This window comes from Pseudoliparis swirei, chromosome 13, assembly GCF_029220125.1.
Source record: "Pseudoliparis swirei isolate HS2019 ecotype Mariana Trench chromosome 13, NWPU_hadal_v1, whole genome shotgun sequence".
Lineage (NCBI taxonomy): Eukaryota > Metazoa > Chordata > Actinopteri > Perciformes > Liparidae > Pseudoliparis > Pseudoliparis swirei.
The window spans coordinates 21,422,348-21,442,738 of NC_079400.1; the positions used below are offsets into that span (position 1 = coordinate 21,422,348).

Here is a 20,391-nt window from a genome sequence, read left to right on the forward strand (position 1 = left end):
AATTAAGAGAATAACTCTTACTCTGGGAAATAATTGAATACATATTTGTGGGCAAATATATTTAGAAAAAAATATATATTCTGATGATGTTTAGGCCAGCAGAGAAGGCCTTGCTGGCCCTGACGGCCCGCCACTGTGTGCATCCCTTACGAGGAGAGATCAGCTCAAAATGCTCCAGACAGAGGAACTCTCGTCTTTCTTGCTGCTTCCATCGTAAAAAAAGAAGTTTGAATACTTTACAAACAAATGCGCAATAAAGTCCAGAGTCCACAGAATGTGATTGGGAATCCGTTGCGCTTTAATGACACTTTTATTTCTAATCGAGCACCAAATACGAACCATTCTCTGAATCGGTCACGTGGTACAGTCGGCTCGTCATCACATACGTCATCAACAGGCGCCTCGACACCCGCTTCACGAAACATCTTCCTGCGCCTCGAGACACGTGTGGAAGCCTCGAGACAAAGGACACGTCGCTGCCCACCAGAGCCCGGATGTGCGGACACACGTGTTGAAGTGGACTTTGTAGAAAGTGTAACCTCAGACTCACGAAGCTCGCGTCGCGTGGCAACAGGAAGGAGACGGAGACGGAACTCGGCCACACGGCGCGAGTCGCAGCGACTCTCTGGAGACTAAACGGCGCGTCTCATCGCCCACGATGCCCACGTGACCCTGTGCGAGCGACTCTGTGTTGTTCCGCTTCATCGGAAACGTCCGGATTGTGTCCTCGTGTCCTGCGGAGCTCATGACGTCATCGTGCCAGCAGGAGATACACGGACCCGAGCGGAGCCGAGCGACACCGAGCGGAGCCGAGTGAGCGGAGCGTTTTTAACGGAGCTGTCTGGAGGAAACGTTTCTGAGCTCGTGAACATGTCTAAAGCCCAAATGCTGAGAGGTGTAGTCAACCAGCGACTCACTGCGGCTGCGCAGGAGATCTGCGGGCTGTTTGAAGGAACGATCGCAGAGTACGAGGAGGAACTGTGTAGTTTAAAAGAGGAGAACGAGCGGCACCGGAAGCTGCTGCACGCCGTGTTCAACCCGGAAGTCCGGTTGCAACGAGCAGGTGGGTTCTCTTTGTTTATCACGTTAACCTGATGGAACCAGTTCTGGAGGAAGTATTCACATCATGTACTGAGGTGGAGTTACAGGTACTGTACTGCAGTATTTAAACACGGTCATACTTTTTACTACGATACATCTCGCAGGTACATATTGTACTTTTACTGTATTACATCAGAGGTTCATATTGTATTGTTACTGTGTTACATCACAGGTACATATTGTATTGTTACTGTGTTACAAAGAGCAGACCTCACCTGGTGGTGCTGGAGGAAGAGTGTCTGCTCTTCCTCCTTGGGCTGGTTCTTCTCCGCTGTGGCGTGTTTCAAAGCGGGCAAAGAAGCGGTTCAGTGTGTCACTGCTGACTGATCTGTGTGGTGCTGCTCTTGAATGCTTTTGTCGGCTGGTCTTGTTCAGAGGAACATACAGTGGGTACGGAAAGTATTCAGACCCCTTTTAAAATGTTAACTCTTTGTTTCATTGCAGCCATTTGCTAAGATCAGAAAAGGTTTACTTTAAATACTGATGGCAAGTCTGAATGTTGAATTCTGTTGGGCGTGTAGCGAGCCTTGAAATGCAGACATGATATTTCTTTATCAGGCCCATATTTCAGCTGCTGTGCTGTTTATTCTGAAGTTTGCAGAGACCTAGACATAACAGTCCCTTCAATAATTCAGATTAATATTTACAATCAGAAGAAATGGACAGCATGTGAGTGAAATATGAGTGTCACAGCAAAGGTTCTGAATACTTATGACCATGCGATATTTCAGTTTTTATTTAATAAATTTGCAAACATTTCTCCATTTCTGTTTTTTTCTGTCAATATGGGGTGCTGAGTCTACATTAATGAGAAATAAAATGAACTTTTTTATTTTAGCAAATGGCTGCAATGAAACAGAGTGAACAATTTAAAGGGGTCTGAATACTTTCCATACCCACTGTACCTCTGTCATGTAGTGCAGTAAAAGTACAACGTGTACCTGTGTAAAGTACAACAGTAAATATGCAACTCTGAGGTGTAGTACAGTAAAAGTACAATATGTACCTCTGAGATGCAGAAGTACAATAAAAAGTACAATTTGTACTTCTGAGATATACTACAGTAAAAATACAATATGTACCTCTGAGGTGTGGTACAGTAAAGTACTATATGTTACTCTGAGATGTAGTAATACAGTAAAAAGCAAAGAAGTTGATTTTATTTCTCATTTTTCACTCGGCATCCCTTCTTGACAGAAAAAAAAAGAAATGTTTGCAAATGTATTTATAAATTAAAGCTGCATATTAATCTCTTCAGGGTCAGTATGTCATGATATCTGAGAAATATGGAGCAGATAACATCATGTATGGGCAAGTTACATCAACTTGGATTGTTATGGCGAATTGTGTTTTTTTATGTTTTTTTAAAGTTCGACCGACCTCTCAAAGTTTAATATTTTTTTAATCTTTCAAAGACTTAAGAGGAAAAAGGTCTCAAGATCATATAGGGCCAGTTTGGAATGAATCGGGTGTACGCTCTAGGAGGAGTTAACTGTTTTACAACCTCCAAAAAACATCAAAAATGGCCAAAAATGCAGATATTGAGTGATTAATTGCAGCGCCCCCTAATGGTCAAATATGCTAAAAATCGTAATGTAGGTTAAGGGATGCCATATGGACATATGCTAGAAATTTGGTGAGGCTAGGCCAAAGGATTTGGAAGTTATGTAACTTCAAATATTAGGCCACACCCTTTAAATGTTCATTGGTCCATATCGTCTGAACGCAATAAGATATCAACAAGATGTTCACAGATTATGATGACATTGACCCAATAATGGACCACAGAAATTTTCGGGTGAATCGGACAAAGCGTTTTGGAAAAAAGTGAAAAATATTTTTTTACAAAATTCAAAATGGCGGAAAATCTAGTTAGGCGCATTTGATGGCCACCATTGAGTTATTTGTAGAGCAGGTCCAGGTGAACCTCTAGCTCAAAATTTCAAGTCAATCGGTCATTGTTGAAAAAAAGTATGCTCTTTCTACCTCAAGGGGGCGCTAGAGAGCTAATTCTTGTCACTTTTTCCCGCGACCTCAAAATTATTCGCATTTTCGCCGATCCTGATATGTTTGGAAATTTTGAACGTTGTCGTGGCAGTCCGAGACACTCGTATCTCCATGCTAAGGCAATAATAATAATAATTAAAGCTGCAAGCAGCGATGAACGGGTCCTCTTCCTGCTTCGCACGTCGGGGGTGCTGGCCGGACGCCGGCCCCCTCGGCGCACGCACGGCGTTCGGGCGTTTGACCGTTCGTCACGCGACACTGATTTTACTTTGCTAGTCGGTGGCGCTTTGACTCTGAGTGAAAAAAGGCTTGTTGATATCCTCAGGCCTTGAATTCTACGAAGCATGAGAAGTTTGGAGCAGATTTGAGCGAGTCCAGGGTTAGCAGCAGGGGACGCTGTGACAATGTGAACATATACATGCATCATGTGTATCCATGTGAAGTCTAGACCTTGTCATGTAAATTACATGTGAATGTGATTCAACGTCGCCACGAGCACCACAGGGAAGCATCATCGAGGTCTTAGGTCTATTCTGGTATATTTTGAGAGCGATCTGAATAATCTGAGGAGCAGTGTATAAAAGTAAAAACATGTAACTTCCTAGTGCCACTAGTTGGCGCTAAGTCTAGAAAAAATTAGCATATGGATGTCTTCAGGGTCATTATGTCATGATGTATGAGAAATATGGAGCAGATTCCATTATGTATGGCTGAGTTACAACAACGTCAATTTTCATGGCGAATGGCGTTTCTTTCCAGAAAAAAATTAGCATATGGAACAATTAGCATATGGATGTCTTCAGGGTCATTATGTCATGATGTATGAGAAATATGGAGCAGATTCCATTATGTATGGCTGAGTTACAACAACGTCAATTTTCATGGCGAATGGCGTTTCTTTCCAGAAAAAAAATTAGCATATGGAACAATTAGCATATGGATGTCTTCAGGGTCATTATGTCATGATGTATGAGAAATATGGAGCAGATTCCATTATGTATGGCTGAGTTACAACAACGTCAATTTTCATGGCGAATGGCGTTTCTTTCAGGAAAAAAAATTAGCATATGGAAAAATTAGCATATGGATGTCTTCAGGGTCATTATGTCATGATGTATGAGAAATATGGAGCAGATTCCATTATGTATGGCTGAGTTACAACAACGTCAATTTTCATGGCGAATGTTTCTTTCCAGAAAAAAATTAGCATATGGAAAAATTAGCATATAGATGTCTTCAGGGTCATTATGTCATGATGTATGAGAAATATGGAGCAGATTCCATTATGTATGGCTGAGTTACAACAACGTCAATTTTCATGGCGAATGGCGTTTCTTTTCAGAAAGAAATTAGCATATGGAAAAATTAGCATATGGATGTCTTCAGGGTCATTATGTCATGATGTATGAGAAATATGGAGCAGATTCCATTATGTATGGCTGAGTTACAACTACGTCAATTTTCATGGCGAATGCTTTTGCCGTCCGCAAACGCACAAAGTTTAATATTATTGAAATCTTTTAAGGCCATTTCAAGACAAAGGTCTCAAGACCATATAGGCCAAGTTTGGAATGTATCGGGTTTAAGCTCTAGGAGTAGTTAACCCCTAAAATCATGAAAAAGGCATATTTTGAGGGATTGATTATAGCGCCCCCTAATGTTCAAACGTTATGAAAAAATTAAGGTAGGTTAAAGGTGTCCTTGTGGACATAGGCTACCAATTTGGTGAGGATAGTCCAAGTGATTTGGAAGTTAGGTGTCTTTACAAATAAGGCCACACCCCTTGGATGTTCATTGGTCCATATCTTCTCTACGCAATGACATATTAACTATCTTTCAAAGATTTATTATGGCATTGAATCAATAATGAACCACAACAAGTTGTATATGATTCGGTCCAAGCGTTTAGGAGAAGTTGGGAAAAAACAGTTTTTAAAGAAATTCAAAATGGCGGAAAATCTAAGTAGGCGGAGCTTAGGGGTCTGAGAGGCTTTTTTGTAGAGCTGGTCAATTCTGACCTCTGGACCAAATCTCAAGTCAATCGGTCATCGGGGGAAGAAAACTATTGCTACTGAAAAAAGAAGTTTGTAGGGGGCGCTAGAGAGCCATTTCTTTATGTACTAATACGAAAACTCAATAATATGAAAATTTTCACCAGTCTGCTTCTGCATGTGGAATTTCACTCTGCTGGGGCGTACGGTGTGCGGGCAGACGACGTTTGAACACGACAAAGCGTAATAATAATAATAATCCTTACAATAACAATAGGTTCCTCTTCGACGAAGTCTACGAGGACCCTAATTAAAGCTGCTAGCAGCATTGAGCGGGCCCTCGACAATTCACGCACGTCGAGGGTACTTGCCAGTCGTGGGATCACCCGGCTGAGTGTCTACGACCGTCGGACCAAGAGTTAGACGTTTTTTTTAATTGACAATACTGTTTTGTTAACTTTCATGGAAGTCCACCGCCAATCATCAGGGCACTGCAGGGAGTTGAACCCCATCCCAGTAACACACGTGTCACTGTTTACAATTTCATTCCAGCTCCTCATGCCGCCTGTCTGGCTGCGCCGTGACGTCAGAGGGAGCAGAAATGAAAAACTTTTTTTTGATTTTAACCCAAAAGCTCGGTTTTAAATTAAGTAAACCAATTATTTTAAGGTGGTAAACGGGTTAAGGTCTCTTTTATACACGACCCCGGCTTGTGGGGCCGGAGGGATGGCTTGAAATAAAGGTTTTTATATTAAACGTTTTCATAAAAAAGTCATGGACCTTCCTGTGTTTTAACCTAAACGGCGCACCTAACGTAACCTTTAACGGACCCTATAGACTCTTTTAAAATTATCTGTTCGGTCATAAAGTGTCTAAGGAGGCTAACAGTCATAGTGTGTGTGTAGTTCTAAAGTATTCTTACCCGTATCAAAATCTAGGAGCACGTCCTGTCGTCCTGCCTGGGTCTGTGGAGCGGGTCGGTGACACGAAATAGATCGCTAAATGCGCGGGGGAACGGGTACAACGAAGGATCTATTTTAATCACCGGTAATAACATATATATAAACAGTAATATTGGTCCGGTTGTTAAGGCTTCTCACCCGTTTTAATTCTTCAGTCGAGCCCGTGTCCTTCCTGGTCCGGAGTAGCGAGCGTCTAGCTGGGGGCTATTTTCCGTGGGGATTATTTCCAGTTCCGTTTCCGGTTGTCACAGGTAAGTGAAATTACGTGATATTATTCGTTGGGGAGGGGGTTTAATTAATGTCCCATGAAGGTCAGGGGTTTATTGGTTAAAGAAGATTAAATAAATCGTAAGGCAATTAAATTCTATAAATATTTATTTTTTCTTAGTGTTATTAAAACTCTTCGGTGGGTCCTAAGGCCCCTCTATTTTCTGGTAATGCCCTAGATAAAGAGGTCCCTCTTCTCCATTGATCATTATACCAGATAAGATTATTTTTGAAACGAATCTAGTCAAAGAGAAGTTTGGCAGAAGAAATAATTTACCCCCTGCTTCAGCTGAGGCCTTCTCCGGCCTTCCTCCTCCCTTGAAGCTATCAACGTCGATGCTGGCTTGCAAGCTGGACACTTCGCCGACCACTTTTGCCGTGTAACGTCACGTGACAACAGACACGACTAAAATGACAAATTAGACTGCAGAGGTCTTCAGGCCTGGAGTCTCATCACACATGTGGAGTTTGGATTGGATCCGATGATGTGGAGTCGAGTGACATTGGTTTATTCGCTCACGGCGAAGGACCATACTTTGACGCTATACCGAGGTCCCAATGTTCAACGTATCGTTACGAGCTTCGCAGGGGAGCATTACCAAGGTATTAGGTCTATCTTGGGAAATTTTGAGTGGGATCTGACTAATCTGTGATGAGCAGGGTATAAAAGAATAAAACATGTAACTTCATGGTGCCACTAGGTGGCGCTTTGACCATAATAAAAAATTTGCATATTAATCTCTTCAGGGTCAGTATGTCATGATATCTGAGAAATATGGAGCAGATTACATCATGTATGGGCAAGTTACATCAACTTGGATTTTTATGGCGAATTGTGTTTTTTTATGTTTTTAAAGTTCGACCGACCTCTCAAAGTTTAATATTTTTTAAATCTTTCAAAGACTTAAGAGGAAAAAGGTCTCAAGATCATATAGGGCGAGTTTGGAATGAATCGGATGTACGCTCTAGGAGGAGTTAACTGTTTTACAACGTCAAAAAACATCAAAATGGCAAAAATGCAGATATTGATAGCGCCCCTAATGTTCAAATATTATGAAAAAATAGGGTAGGTTAAGGGATGCCATATGGACATATGATAGAAATTTGGTGAGGCTAGGCCAAAGGATTTGGAAGTTATGTAACTTCAAATATTAGGCCACACCCTTTAAATGTTCATTGGTCCATATCGTCTGAACGTAATAAGATATCAACAAGATTTTCACAGATTATGATGACATTGACCCAATAATGGACCACAGAAATTTTCTCGGACAAAGCGTTTTGGAAAAAGTGAAAAATATATTTTTTTACAAAATTCAAAATGGCGGAAAATCTAGTTAGGCGCATTTGATGGCCACCATTGAGTTATTTGTAGAGCAGGTCCAGGTGAACCTCTAGCTCAAAATTTCAAGTCAATCGGTCATTGTTGAAAAAAAGTATGCTCTTTCTACCTCAAGGGGGCGCTAGAGAGCTAATTCTTGTCACTTTTTCCCGCGACCTCAAAATTATCGAATTTTTCGCCGATCCTGATATGTTTGGAAATTTTGAACGTTGTCGTGGCAGTCCGAGACACTCGTATCTCCATGCTAAGTCGCGTAATAATAATAATAATAAACACGTGAAAAACAATAGGTCCTCGTCGGACGTACTACGTACGTCGTCTCGGGCCCTAATTAAAGCTGCTAGCAGCATTGAGCGGGCCCTCGACAATTCACGCACGTCGAGCGTACTCGCCGGTCGTCCGTTCGCCGGACCGAGAAGGCTTGCGACCTTCAGACCGAGCGTCAAAGAGTTAGACGTTTTCTTCTCCGAACGCAATGACACATCGACGAGATCTTCGGTAGTTATGATGACATCGAACCAATAATGGATCCCAGAAATCTTCGGATGAATCGGAGAAAGCGTTTTGGAAAAAAGCGGAAAATATTTTTTAACAAAATTCAAAATGGCGGAAAATCTAAGTGGGTGGAGCTCACGGTCACAATGTAATTTTCGTTAGAGCAGGTCTAAGCGGACACGTATGATGAATTACGAGGTAATCGGTCATTGGGGGCAAATACCGTGGCCCAAAGAAAGAACTATTTGTGTTCCCGTTACCAGTAGGTGGCGCTACGACTAAAATGACAAATTAGACTGCAGAGGTCTTCAGGCCTGGAGTCTCATCACACATGTGGAGTTTGGATTGGATCCGATGATGTGGAGTCGAGTGACATTGGTTTATTCGCTCACGGCGAAGGACCATACTTTGACGCTATACCGAGGTCCCAATGTTCGACGTGTCGTTACGAGCTTCGCAGGGGAGCATTAACAAGGTATTAGGTCTATCTTGGGAAATTTGAGTGGGATCTGACTAATCTGTGATGAGCAGGGTATAAAAGAATAAAACATGTAACTTCATGGTGCCACTAGGTGGCGCTTTGACCATAAAAAATTTGCATATTAATCTCTTCAGGGTCAGTATGTCATGATATCTGAGAAATATGGAGCAGATTACATCATGTATGGGCAAGTTACATCAACTTGGATTTTTATGGCGAATTGTGTTTTTATGTTTTTTTAAAGTTCGACCGACCTCTCAAAGTTTAATATTTTTTAAATCTTTCAAAGACTTAAGAGGAAAAGGTCTCAAGATCATATAGGGCGAGTTTGGAATGAATCGAGTACGCTCTAGGAGGAGTTAACTATCACAAAACATCAAAAATGGCAAAAAATGCAGATATTGATAGCGCCCCCTAATGTTCAAATATTATGAAAAAAATAGGGTAGGTTAAGGGATGCCATATGGACATATGATAGAAATTTGGTGAGGCTAGGCCAAAGGATTTGGAAGTTATGTAACTTCAAATATTAGGCCACACCCTTTAAATGTTCATTGGTCCATATCGTCTGAACGTAATAAGATATCAACAAGATTTTCACAGATTATGATGACATTGACCCAATAATGGACCACAGAAATTTTCGGGTGAATCGGACAAAGCGTTTTGGAAAAAAGTGAAAAAAATATTTTTTTACAAAATTCAAAATGGCGGAAAATCTAGTTAGGCGCATTTGATGGCCACCATTGAGTTATTTGTAGAGCAGGTCCAGGTGAACCTCTAGCTCAAAATTTCAAGTCAATCGGTCATTGTTGAAAAAAAGTATGCTCTTTCTACCTCAAGGGGGCGCTAGAGAGCTAATTCTTGTCACTTTTTCCCGACCTCAAAAATATCGAATTTTTCGCCGATCCTGATATGTTTGGAAATTTTGAACGTTGTCGTGGCAGTCCGAGACACTCGTATCTCCATGCTAAGGCAATATATAATAATAATAAACACGTGAAAAACAATAGGTCCTCGTCGGACGTGTCTCGACCCTAATTAAAGCTGCTAGCAGCATTGAGCGGGCCCTCGACAATTCACGCACGTCGAGGGTACTTGCCAGTCGTGGGATCACCCGGCTGAGTGTCTATGACCGTCGGACCAAGAGTTAGAAGTTTTTTTAAATTGGCATTACCGCCACCTGCTGGCCTGGAGTATGAAACGCAGGTGAATGCCCTGTAGGTGGAAATGAGAGGAGTTATGTACAAACATGGTGAAACAGAAATCAATATTGGCGACATCCGGTACAGTTTAGAGCATGGTGCCAAGAGACTTTTCTTTCCGTCTACTTGTGTTACATATACCTACCCAGCGTTATACATGTAGGTCAAATGTAGCACCGGGGCTGCCTAATTGAATATTGTAGGTGGCGCTATGGAGCACAAATTACCATTTTTGAAGAATACAAATCCTATCTGGTAACTACATCTTTGATTCTTAATATGTTTGCCAAGGGTATTTTCACAGGGAGCATGTTTAGTCCCTCCAAAGCCCCTTCGTTGTTTGATGCGAAGAATGGGTTGCCACGGCAATAGTTTAACAGCGAACGTAAAATGCTTTGTGGGCAGACATCATGACAATGTTTGGATTGTGTGTTACAAATTTGAAGCCGATCTGATTGACCGACTAAGAGAAGCAAGCCAAAGTATGATAAATATGTACTTCATACTACCAGTAGGTGGCGCTACGACTAAAATGACAAATTAGACTGCAGAGGTCTTCAGGCCTGGAGTCTCATCACACATGTGGAGTTTGGATTGGATCCGATGATGTGGAGTCGAGTGACATTGGTTTATTCGCTCACGGCGAAGGACCATACTTTGACGCTATACCGAGGTCCCAATGTTCGACGTATGGTTACGAGCTTCGCAGGGGAGCATTACCAAGGTATTAGGTCTATCTTGGGAAATTTTGAGTGGGATCTGACTAATCTGTGATGAGCAGGGTATAAAAGAATAAAACATGTAACTTCATGGTGCCACTAGGTGGCGCTTTGACCATAAGAAAAAATTTGCATATTAATCTCTTCAGGGTCAGTATGTCATGATATCTGAGAAATATGGAGCAGATTACATCATGTATGGGCAAGTTACATCAACTTGGATTCTTATGGCGAATTGTGTTTTTATGTTTTTTTAAAGTTCGACCGACCTCTCAAAGTTTAATATTTTTTAAATCTTTCAAAGACTTAAGAGGAAAAAGGTCTCAAGATCATATAGGGCGAGTTTGGAATGAATCGGGTGGACGCTCTAGGAGGAGTTAACTGTTTTACAACCTCCAAAAAACATCAAAAATGGCCAAAAATGGCCAAAAATGCAGATATTGAGTGATTAATTGCAGCGCCCCCTAATGGTCAAATATGCTAAAAATCGTAATGTAGGTTAAGGGATGCCATATGGACATATGATAGAAATTTGGTGAGGCTAGGCCAAAGGATTTGGAAGTTATGTAACTGCAAATATTAGGCCACACCCTTTAAATGTTCATTGGTCCATATCGTCTGAACGTAATAAGATATCAACAAGATTTTCACAGATTATGATGACATTGACCCAATAATGGACCACAGAAATTTTCGGGTGAATCGGACAAAGCGTTTTGGAAAAAAGTGAAAAAAATATTTTTTGACAAAATTCAAAATGGTGGAAAATCTAGTTAGGCGCATTTGATGGCCACCATTGAGTTATTTGTAGAGCAGGTCCAGGTGAACCTCTAGCTCAAAATTTCAAGTCAATCGGTCATTGTTGAAAAAAAGTATGCTCTTTCTACCTCAAGGGGGCGCTAGAGAGCTAATTCTTGTCACTTTTTCCCGCGACCTCAAAAATATTCCCATTTTCGCCGATCCTGATATGTTTGGAAATTTTGAACGTTGTCGTGGCAGTCCGAGACACTCGTATCTCCCTGCTAAGGCAATATATAATAATAATAATAAACATGCGAATAACAATAGGTCCTCGTCGGACGTACTACGTACGTCGTCTCGGGCCCTAATTAAAGCTGCTAGCAGCATTGAGCGGGCCCTCGACAATTCACGCACGTCGAGCGTACTCGCCGGTCGTCCGTTCGCCGGACCGAGAAGGCTTGCGACCTTCAGACCGAGCGTCAAAGAGTTAGACGTTTTCTTCTCCGAACGCAATGACATATCGACGAGATCTTCGGTAGTTATGATGACATCGAACCAATAATGGATCCCAGAAATTTTCGGATGAATCGGAGAAAGCGTTTTGGAAAAAAGCGGAAAAAATATTTTTTAACAAAATTCAAAATGGCGGACAATCTAAGTGGGTGGAGCTTACGGTCACAATGTAATTTTCGTTAGAGCAGGTCTAAGCGGACACGTATGATGAATTACGAGGTAATCGGTCATTGGGGGCAAATACCGTGGCCCAAAGAAAGAACTATTTGTGTTCCCGTTACCAGTAGGTGGCGCTACGACTAAAATAACAAATTAGACTGCAGAGGTCTTCAGGCCTGGAGTCTCATCACACATGTGGAGTTTGGATTGGATCCGATGATGTGGAGTCGAGTGACATTGGTTTATTAAGCTCGGCGAAGGACCATACTTTGACGCTATACCGAGGTCCCAATGTTCGACGTATCGTTACGAGCTTCGCAGGGGAGCATTACCAAGGTATTAGGTCTATCTTGGGAAATTTTGAGTGGGATCTGACTAATCTGTGATGAGCAGGGTATAAAAGAATAAAACATGTAACTTCATGGTGCCACTAGGTGGCGCTTTGACCATAAGAAAAATTTGCATATTAATCTCTTCAGGGTCAGTATGTCATGATATCTGAGAAATATGGAGCAGATTACATCATGTATGGGCAAGTTACATCAACTTGGATTTTTATGGCGAATTGTGTTTTTTAATGTTTTTAAAGTTCGACCGACCTCTCAAAGTTTAATATTTTTAAATCTTTCAAAGACTTAAGAGGAGAAAGGTCTCATGATCATATAGGGCGAGTTTGGAATGAATCGGGAGTACGCTCTAGGAGGAGTTAACTATCACAAAACATCAAAAATGGGCAAAAATGCAGATAAATTGCAGCGCCCCCTAATGTTCAAATATTATGCAAAAAATAGGGTAGGTTAAGGGATGCCATATGGACATATGATAGAAATTTGGTGAGGCTAGGTCAAAGGATTTGGAAGTTATGTAACTTCAAATATTAGGCCACACCCTTTAAATGTTCATTGGTCCATATCGTCTGAACGCAATAAGATATCAACATGATTTTCACAGATTATGATGACATTGAGCCAATAATGGACCACAGAAATTTTCAGGTGAATCGGACAAAGCGTTTTGGAAAAAAGTGAAAAAGATATTTTTTTACAAAATTCAAAATGGCGGAAAATCTAGTTAGGCGCATTTGATGGCCACCATTGAGTTATTTGTAGAGCAGGTCCAGGTGAACCTCTAGCTCAAAATTTCAAGTCAATCGGTCATTGTTGAAAAAAAGTATGCTCTTTCTACCTCAAGGGGGCGCTAGAGAGCTAATTCTTGTCACTTTTTCCCGCGACCTCAAAATTATCGAATTTTTCGCCGATCCTGATATGTTTGGAAATTTTGAACGTTGTCGTGGCAGTCCGAGACACTCGTATCTCCATGCTAAGGCAATATATAATAATAATAAACACGTGAAAAACAATAGGTCCTCGTCGGACGTACTACGTACGTCGTCTCGGGCCCTAATTAAAGCTGCTAGCAGCATTGAGCGGGCCCTCGACAATTCACGCACGTCGAGGGTACTTGCCAGTCGTGGGATCACCCGGCTGAGTGTCTATGACCGTCGGACCAAGAGTTAGAAGTTTTTTTAAATTGGCATTACCGCCACCTGCTGGCCTGGAGTATGAAACGCAGGTGAATGCCCTGTAGGTGGAAATGAGAGGAGTTATGTACAAACATGGTGAAACAGAAATCAATATTGGCGACATCCGGTACAGTTTAGAGCATGGTGCCAAGAGACTTTTCTTTCCGTCTACTTGTGTTACATATACCTACCCAGCGTTATACATGTAGGTCAAATGTAGCACCGGGGCTGCCTAATTGAATATTGTAGGTGGCGCTATGGAGCACAAATTACCATTTTTGAAGAATACAAATCCTATCTGGTAACTACATCTTTGATTCTTAATATGTTTGCCAAGGGTATTTTCACAGGGAGCATGTTTAGTCCCTCCAAAGCCCCTTCGTTGTTTGATGCGAAGAATGGGTTGCCACGGCAATAGTTTAACAGCGAACGTAAAATGCTTTGTGGGCAGACATCATGACAATGTTTGGATTGTGTGTTACAAATTTGAAGCCGATCTGATTGACCGACTAAGAGAAGCAAGCCAAAGTATGATAAATATGTACTTCATACTACCAGTAGGTGGCGCTACGACTAAAATGACAAATTAGACTGCAGAGGTCTTCAGGCCTGGAGTCTCATCACACATGTGGAGTTTGGATTGGATCCGATGATGTGGAGTCGAGTGACATTGGTTTATTCGCTCACGGCGAAGGACCATACTTTGACGCTATACCGAGGTCCCAATGTTCGACGTATGGTTACGAGCTTCGCAGGGGAGCATTACCAAGGTATTAGGTCTATCTTGGGAAATTTTGAGTGGGATCTGACTAATCTGTGATGAACAGGATATAAAAGAATAAAACATGTAACTTCATGGTGCCACTAGGTGGCGCTTTGACCATAAGAAAAAATTTGCATATTAATCTCTTCAGGGTCAGTATGTCATGATATCTGAGAAATATGGAGCAGATTACATCATGTATGGGCAAGTTACATCAACTTGGATTTTTATGGCGAATTGTGTTTTTTTATGTTTTTTTAAAGTTCGACCGACCTCTCAAAGTTTAATATTTTTTAAATCTTTCAAAGACTTAAGAGGAAAAAGGTCTCAAGATCATATAGGGCGAGTTTGGAATGAATCGGGTGGACGCTCTAGGAGGAGTTAACTGTTTTACAACCTCCAAAAAACATCAAAAATGGCCAAAAATGGCCAAAAATGCAGATATTGAGTGATTAATTGCAGCGCCCCCTAATGGTCAAATATGCTAAAAATCGTAATGTAGGTTAAGGGATGCCATATGGACATATGATAGAAATTTGGTGAGGCTAGGCCAAAGGATTTGGAAGTTATGTAACTGCAAATATTAGGCCACACCCTTTAAATGTTCATTGGTCCATATCGTCTGAACGTAATAAGATATCAACAAGATTTTCACAGATTATGATGACATTGACCCAATAATGGACCACAGACATTTTCGGGTGAATCGGACAAAGCGTTTTGGAAAAAAGTGAAAAAATATTTTTTGACAAAATTCAAAATGGTGGAAAATCTAGTTAGGCGCATTTGATGGCCACCATTGAGTTATTTGTAGAGCAGGTCCAGGTGAACCTCTAGCTCAAAATTTCAAGTCAATCGGTCATTGTTGAAAAAAAGTATGCTCTTTCTACCTCAAGGGGGCGCTAGAGAGCTAATTCTTGTCACTTTTTCCCGCGACCTCAAAAATATCGAATTTTTCGCCGATCCTGATATGTTTGGAAATTTTGAACGTTGTCGTGGCAGTCCGAGACACTCGTATCTCCCTGCTAAGGCAATATATAATAATAATAATAAACATGCGAATAACAATAGGTCCTCGTCGGACGTACTACGTACGTCGTCTCGGGCCCTAATTAAAGCTGCTAGCAGCATTGAGCGGGCCCTCGACAATTCACGCACGTCGAGCGTACTCGTCCGTTCGCCCGGACCGAGAAGGCTTGCGACCTTCAGACCGAGCGTCAAAGAGTTAGACGTTTTCTTCTCCGAACGCAATGACATATCGACGAGATCTTCGGTAGTTATGATGACAGCGAACCAATAATGGATCCCAGAAATTTTCGGATGAATCGGAGAAAGCGTTTTGGAAAAAAGCGAAAAAAATATTTTTTAACAAAATTCAAAATGGCGGAAAATCTAAGTGGGTGGAGCTCACGGTCACAATGTAATTTTCGTTAGAGCAGGTCTAAGCGGACACGTATGATGAATTACGAGGTAATCGGTCATTGGGGGCAAATACCGTGGCCCAAAGAAATAACTATTTGTGTTCCCGTTACCAGTAGGTGGCGCTACGACTAAAATAACAAATTAGACTGCAGAGGTCTTCAGGCCTGGAGTCTCATCACACATGTGGAGTTTGGATTGGATCCGATGATGTGGAGTCGAGTGACATTGGTTTATTCGCTCACGGCGAAGGACCATACTTTGACGCTATACCGAGGTCCCAATGTTCAACGTATCGTTACGAGCTTCGCAGGGGAGCATTACCAAGGTATTAGGTCTATCTTGGGAAATTTTGAGTGGGATCTGACTAATCTGTGATGAGCAGGGTATAAAAGAATAAAACATGTAACTTCATGGTGCCACTAGGTGGCGCTTTGACCATAAGAAAAAATTTGCATATTAATCTCTTCAGGGTCAGTATGTCATGATATCTGAGAAATATGGAGCAGATTACATCATGTATGGGCAAGTTACATCAACTTGGATTTTTATGGCGAATTGTGTTTTTTTATGTTTTTTTAAAGTTCGACCGACCTCTCAAAGTTTAATATTTTTTAAATCTTTCAAAGACTTAAGAGGAGAAAGGTCTCAAGATCATATAGGGCGAGTTTGGAATGAATCGGGTGTACGCTCTAGGAGGAGTTAACTATCACAAAACATCAAAAATGGGCAAAAATGCAGATAAATTGCAGCGCCCCCTAATGTTCAAATATTATGCAAAAAATAGGGTAGGTTAAGGGATGCCATATGGACATATGATAGAAATTTGGTGAGGCTAGGCCAAAGGATTTGGAAGTTATGTAACTTCAAATATTAGGCCACACCCTTTAAATGTTCATTGGTCCATATCGTCTGAACGTAATAAGATATCAACAAGATTTTCACAGATTATGATGACATTGACCCAATAATGGACCACAGAAATTTTCGGGTGAATCGGACAAAGCGTTTTGGAAAAAGTGAAAAAGATATTTTTACAAAATTCAAAATGGCGGAAAATCTAGTTAGGCGCATTTGATGGCCACCATTGAGTTATTTGTAGAGCAGGTCCAGGTGAACCTCTAGCTCAAAATTTCAAGTCAATCGGTCATTGTTGAAAAAAAGTATGCTCTTTCTACCTCAAGGGGGCGCTAGAGAGCTAATTCTTGTCACTTTTTCCCGCGACCTCAAAAATATCGAATTTTTCGCCGATCCTGATATGTTTGGAAATTTTGAACGTTGTCGTGGCAGTCCGAGACACTCGTATCTCCCTGCTAAGGCAATATATAATAATAATAATAATTAAAGCTGCTAGCAGCATTGAGCGGGCCCTCGACAATTCACGCACGTCGAGCGTACTCGCCGGTCGTCCGTTCGCCGGACCGAGAAGGCTTGCGACCTTCAGACCGAGCGTCAAAGAGTTAGACGTTTTCTTCTCCGAACGCAATGACACATCGACGAGATCTTCGGTAGTTACGATGACATCGAACCAATAATGGATCCCAGAAATTTTCGGATGAATCGGAGAAAGCGTTTTGGAAAAAAGCGGAAAAAATATTGTTTAACAAAATTCAAAATGGCGGACAATCTAAGTGGGTGGAGCTTACGGTCACAATGTAATTTTCGTTAGAGCAGGTCTAAGCGGACACGTATGATGAATTACGAGGTAATCGGTCATTGGGGGCCAAATACCGTGGCCCAAAGAAAGAACTATTTGTGTTCCCGTTACCAGTAGGTGGCGCTACGACTAAAATGACAAATTAGACTGCAGAGGTCTTCAGGCCTGGAGTCTCATCACACATGTGGAGTTTGGATTGGATCCGATGATGTGGAGTCGAGTGACATTGGTTTATTCGCTCACGGCGAAGGACCATACTTTGACGCTATACCGAGGTCCCAATGTTCGACGTATCGTTACGAGCTTCGCAGGGGAGCATTACCAAGGTATTAGGTCTATCTTGGGAAATTTTGAGTGGGATCTGACTAATCTGTGATGAGCAGGGTATAAAAGAATAAAACATGTAACTTCATGGTGCCACTAGGTGGCGCTTTGACCATAAGAAAAAATTTGCATATTAATCTCTTCAGGGTCAGTATGTCATGATATCTGAGAAATATGGAGCAGATTACATCATGTATGGGCAAGTTACATCAACTTGGATTTTTATGGCGAATTGTGGTTTTTTATGTTTTTTTAAAGTTCGACCGACCTCTCAAAGTTTAATATTTTTTAAATCTTTCAAAGACTTAAGAGGAGAAAGGTCTCAAGATCATATAGGGCGAGTTTGGAATGAATCGGGAGTACGCTCTAGGAGGAGTTAACTGTTTTACAACCTCCAAAAAACATCAAAAATGCAGATATTGAGTGATTAATTGCAGCGCCCCCTAATGTTCAAATATTATGCAAAAAATAGGGTAGGTTAAGGGATGCCATATGGACATATGATAGAAATTTGGTGAGGCTAGGTCAAAGGATTTGGAAGTTATGTAACTTCAAATATTAGGCCACACCCTTTAAATGTTCATTGGTCCATATCGTCTGAACGCAATAAGATATCAACATGATTTTCACAGATTATGATGACATTGAGCCAATAATGGACCACAGAAATTTTCAGGTGAATCGGACAAAGCGTTTTGGAAAAAAGTGAAAAAGATATTTTTTTACAAAATTCAAAATGGCGGAAAATCTAGTTAGGCGCATTTGATGGCCACCATTGAGTTATTTGTAGAGCAGGTCCAGGTGAACCTCTAGCTAAAATTTCAAGTCAATCGGTCATTGTTGAAAAAAAAGTATGCTCTTTCTACCTCAAGGGGGCGCTAGAGAGCTAATTCTTGTCACTTTTTCCCGCGACCTCAAAAATATCGAATTTTTCGCCGATCCTGATATGTTTGGAAATTTTGAACGTTGTCGTGGCAGTCCGAGACACTCGTATCTCCATGCTAAGGCAATATATAATAATAATAATAATAAACACGTGAAAAACAATAGGTCCTCGTCGGACGTACTACGTACGTCGTCTCGGGCCCTAATTAAAGCTGCTAGCAGCATTGAGCGGGCCCTCGACAATTCACGCACGTCGAGGGTACTTGCCGGTCGTCCGTTCGCCGGACCGAGAAGGCTTGCGACCTTCAGACCGAGCGTCAAAGAGTTAGACGTTTTCTTCTCCGAACGCAATGACATATCGACGAGATCTTCGGTAGTTATGATGACAGCGAACCAATAATGGATCCCAGAAATTTTCGGATGAATCGGAGAAAGCGTTTTGGAAAAAAGCGAAAAAAATATTTTTTAACAAAATTCAAAATGGCGGAAAATCTAAGTGGGTGGAGCTCACGGTCACAATGTAATTTTCGTTAGAGCAGGTCTAAGCGGACACGTAGGATGAATTACGAGGTAATCGGTCATTGGGGGCAAATACCGTGGCCCAAAGAAAGAACTATTTGTGTTCCCGTTACCAGTAGGTGGCGCTACGACTAAAATGACAAATTAGACTGCAGAGGTCTTCAGGCCTGGAGTCTCATCACACATGTGGAGTTTGGATTGGATCCGATGATGTGGAGTCGAGTGACATTGGTTTATTCTCACGCGAAGGACCATAATTTAACGCTATACCGAGGTCCCAATGTTCAACGTATCGATACGAGCTTCGCAGGAGCATTACCAAGGTATTAGGTCTATCTTGGGAAATTGTGAGTGGGATCTGACTAATCTGTGATGAGCAGGGTATAAAAGAATAAAACATGTAACTTCATGGTGCCACTAGGTGGCGCTTTGACCATAAGAAAAAATTTGCATATTAATCTCTTCAGGGTCAGTATGTCATGATATCTGAGAAATATGGAGCAGATTACATCATGTATGGGCAAGTTACATCAACTTGGATTTTTATGGCGAATTGTGTTTTTTTAAAGTTCGACCGACCTCTCAAAGTTTAATATTTTTTAAATCTTTCAAAGACTTAAGAGGAGAAAGGTCTCAAGATCATATAGGGCGAGTTTGGAATGAATCGGGTGTACGCTCTAGGAGGAGTTAACTATCACAAAACATCAAAAATGGGCAAAAATGCAGATATTGATAGCGCCCCCTAATGTTCAAATATTATGAAAAAAATAGGGTAGGTTAAGGGATGCCATATGGACATATGATAGAAATTTGGTGAGGCTAGGCCAAAGGATTTGGAAGTTATGTAACTTCAAATATTAGGCCACACCCTTTAAATGTTCATTGGTCCATATCGTCTGAACGCAATAAGATATCAACATGATTTTCACAGATTATGATGACATTGAGCCAATAATGGACCACAGAAATTTTCAGGTGAATCGGACAAAGCGTTTTGGAAACAGTGAAAAAAATATTTTTTTACAAAATTCAAAATGGCGGAAAATCTAGTTAGGCGCATTTGATGGCCACCATTGAGTTATTTGTAGAGCAGGTCCAGGTGAACCTCTAGCTCAAAATTTCAAGTCAATCGGTCATTGTTGAAAAAAAGTATGCTCTTTCTACCTCAAGGGGGCGCTAGAGAGCTAATTCTTGTCACTTTTTCCCGCGACCTCTAAAATATTCCCATTTTCGCCGATCCTGATATGTTTGGAAATTTTGAACGTTGTCGTGGCAGTCCGAGACACTCGTATCTCCATGCTAAGGCAATATATAATAAT

General features: G+C 41.3%; 1 protein-coding gene across 2 annotated transcripts in view; it reads left to right on the top strand.

Moving 5' to 3' along the window:
• The first annotated feature begins 391 nt into the window (after positions 1-391).
• Positions 392-20,391, top strand: part of LOC130203766 (gastrula zinc finger protein XlCGF57.1-like) — a 26,722-nt gene continuing 6,722 nt past the window's right edge. The window contains exon 1 of one of the 2 annotated variants that reach the window (XM_056430177.1): positions 392-1,063. In XM_056430177.1, the coding sequence (XP_056286152.1) occupies positions 871-1,063 (193 nt within the window). In that variant the 5' untranslated portion in view covers positions 392-870. The remainder of the gene's footprint in view (positions 1,064-20,391) is intronic. The other variant, XM_056430178.1, reaches the window with a different exon arrangement.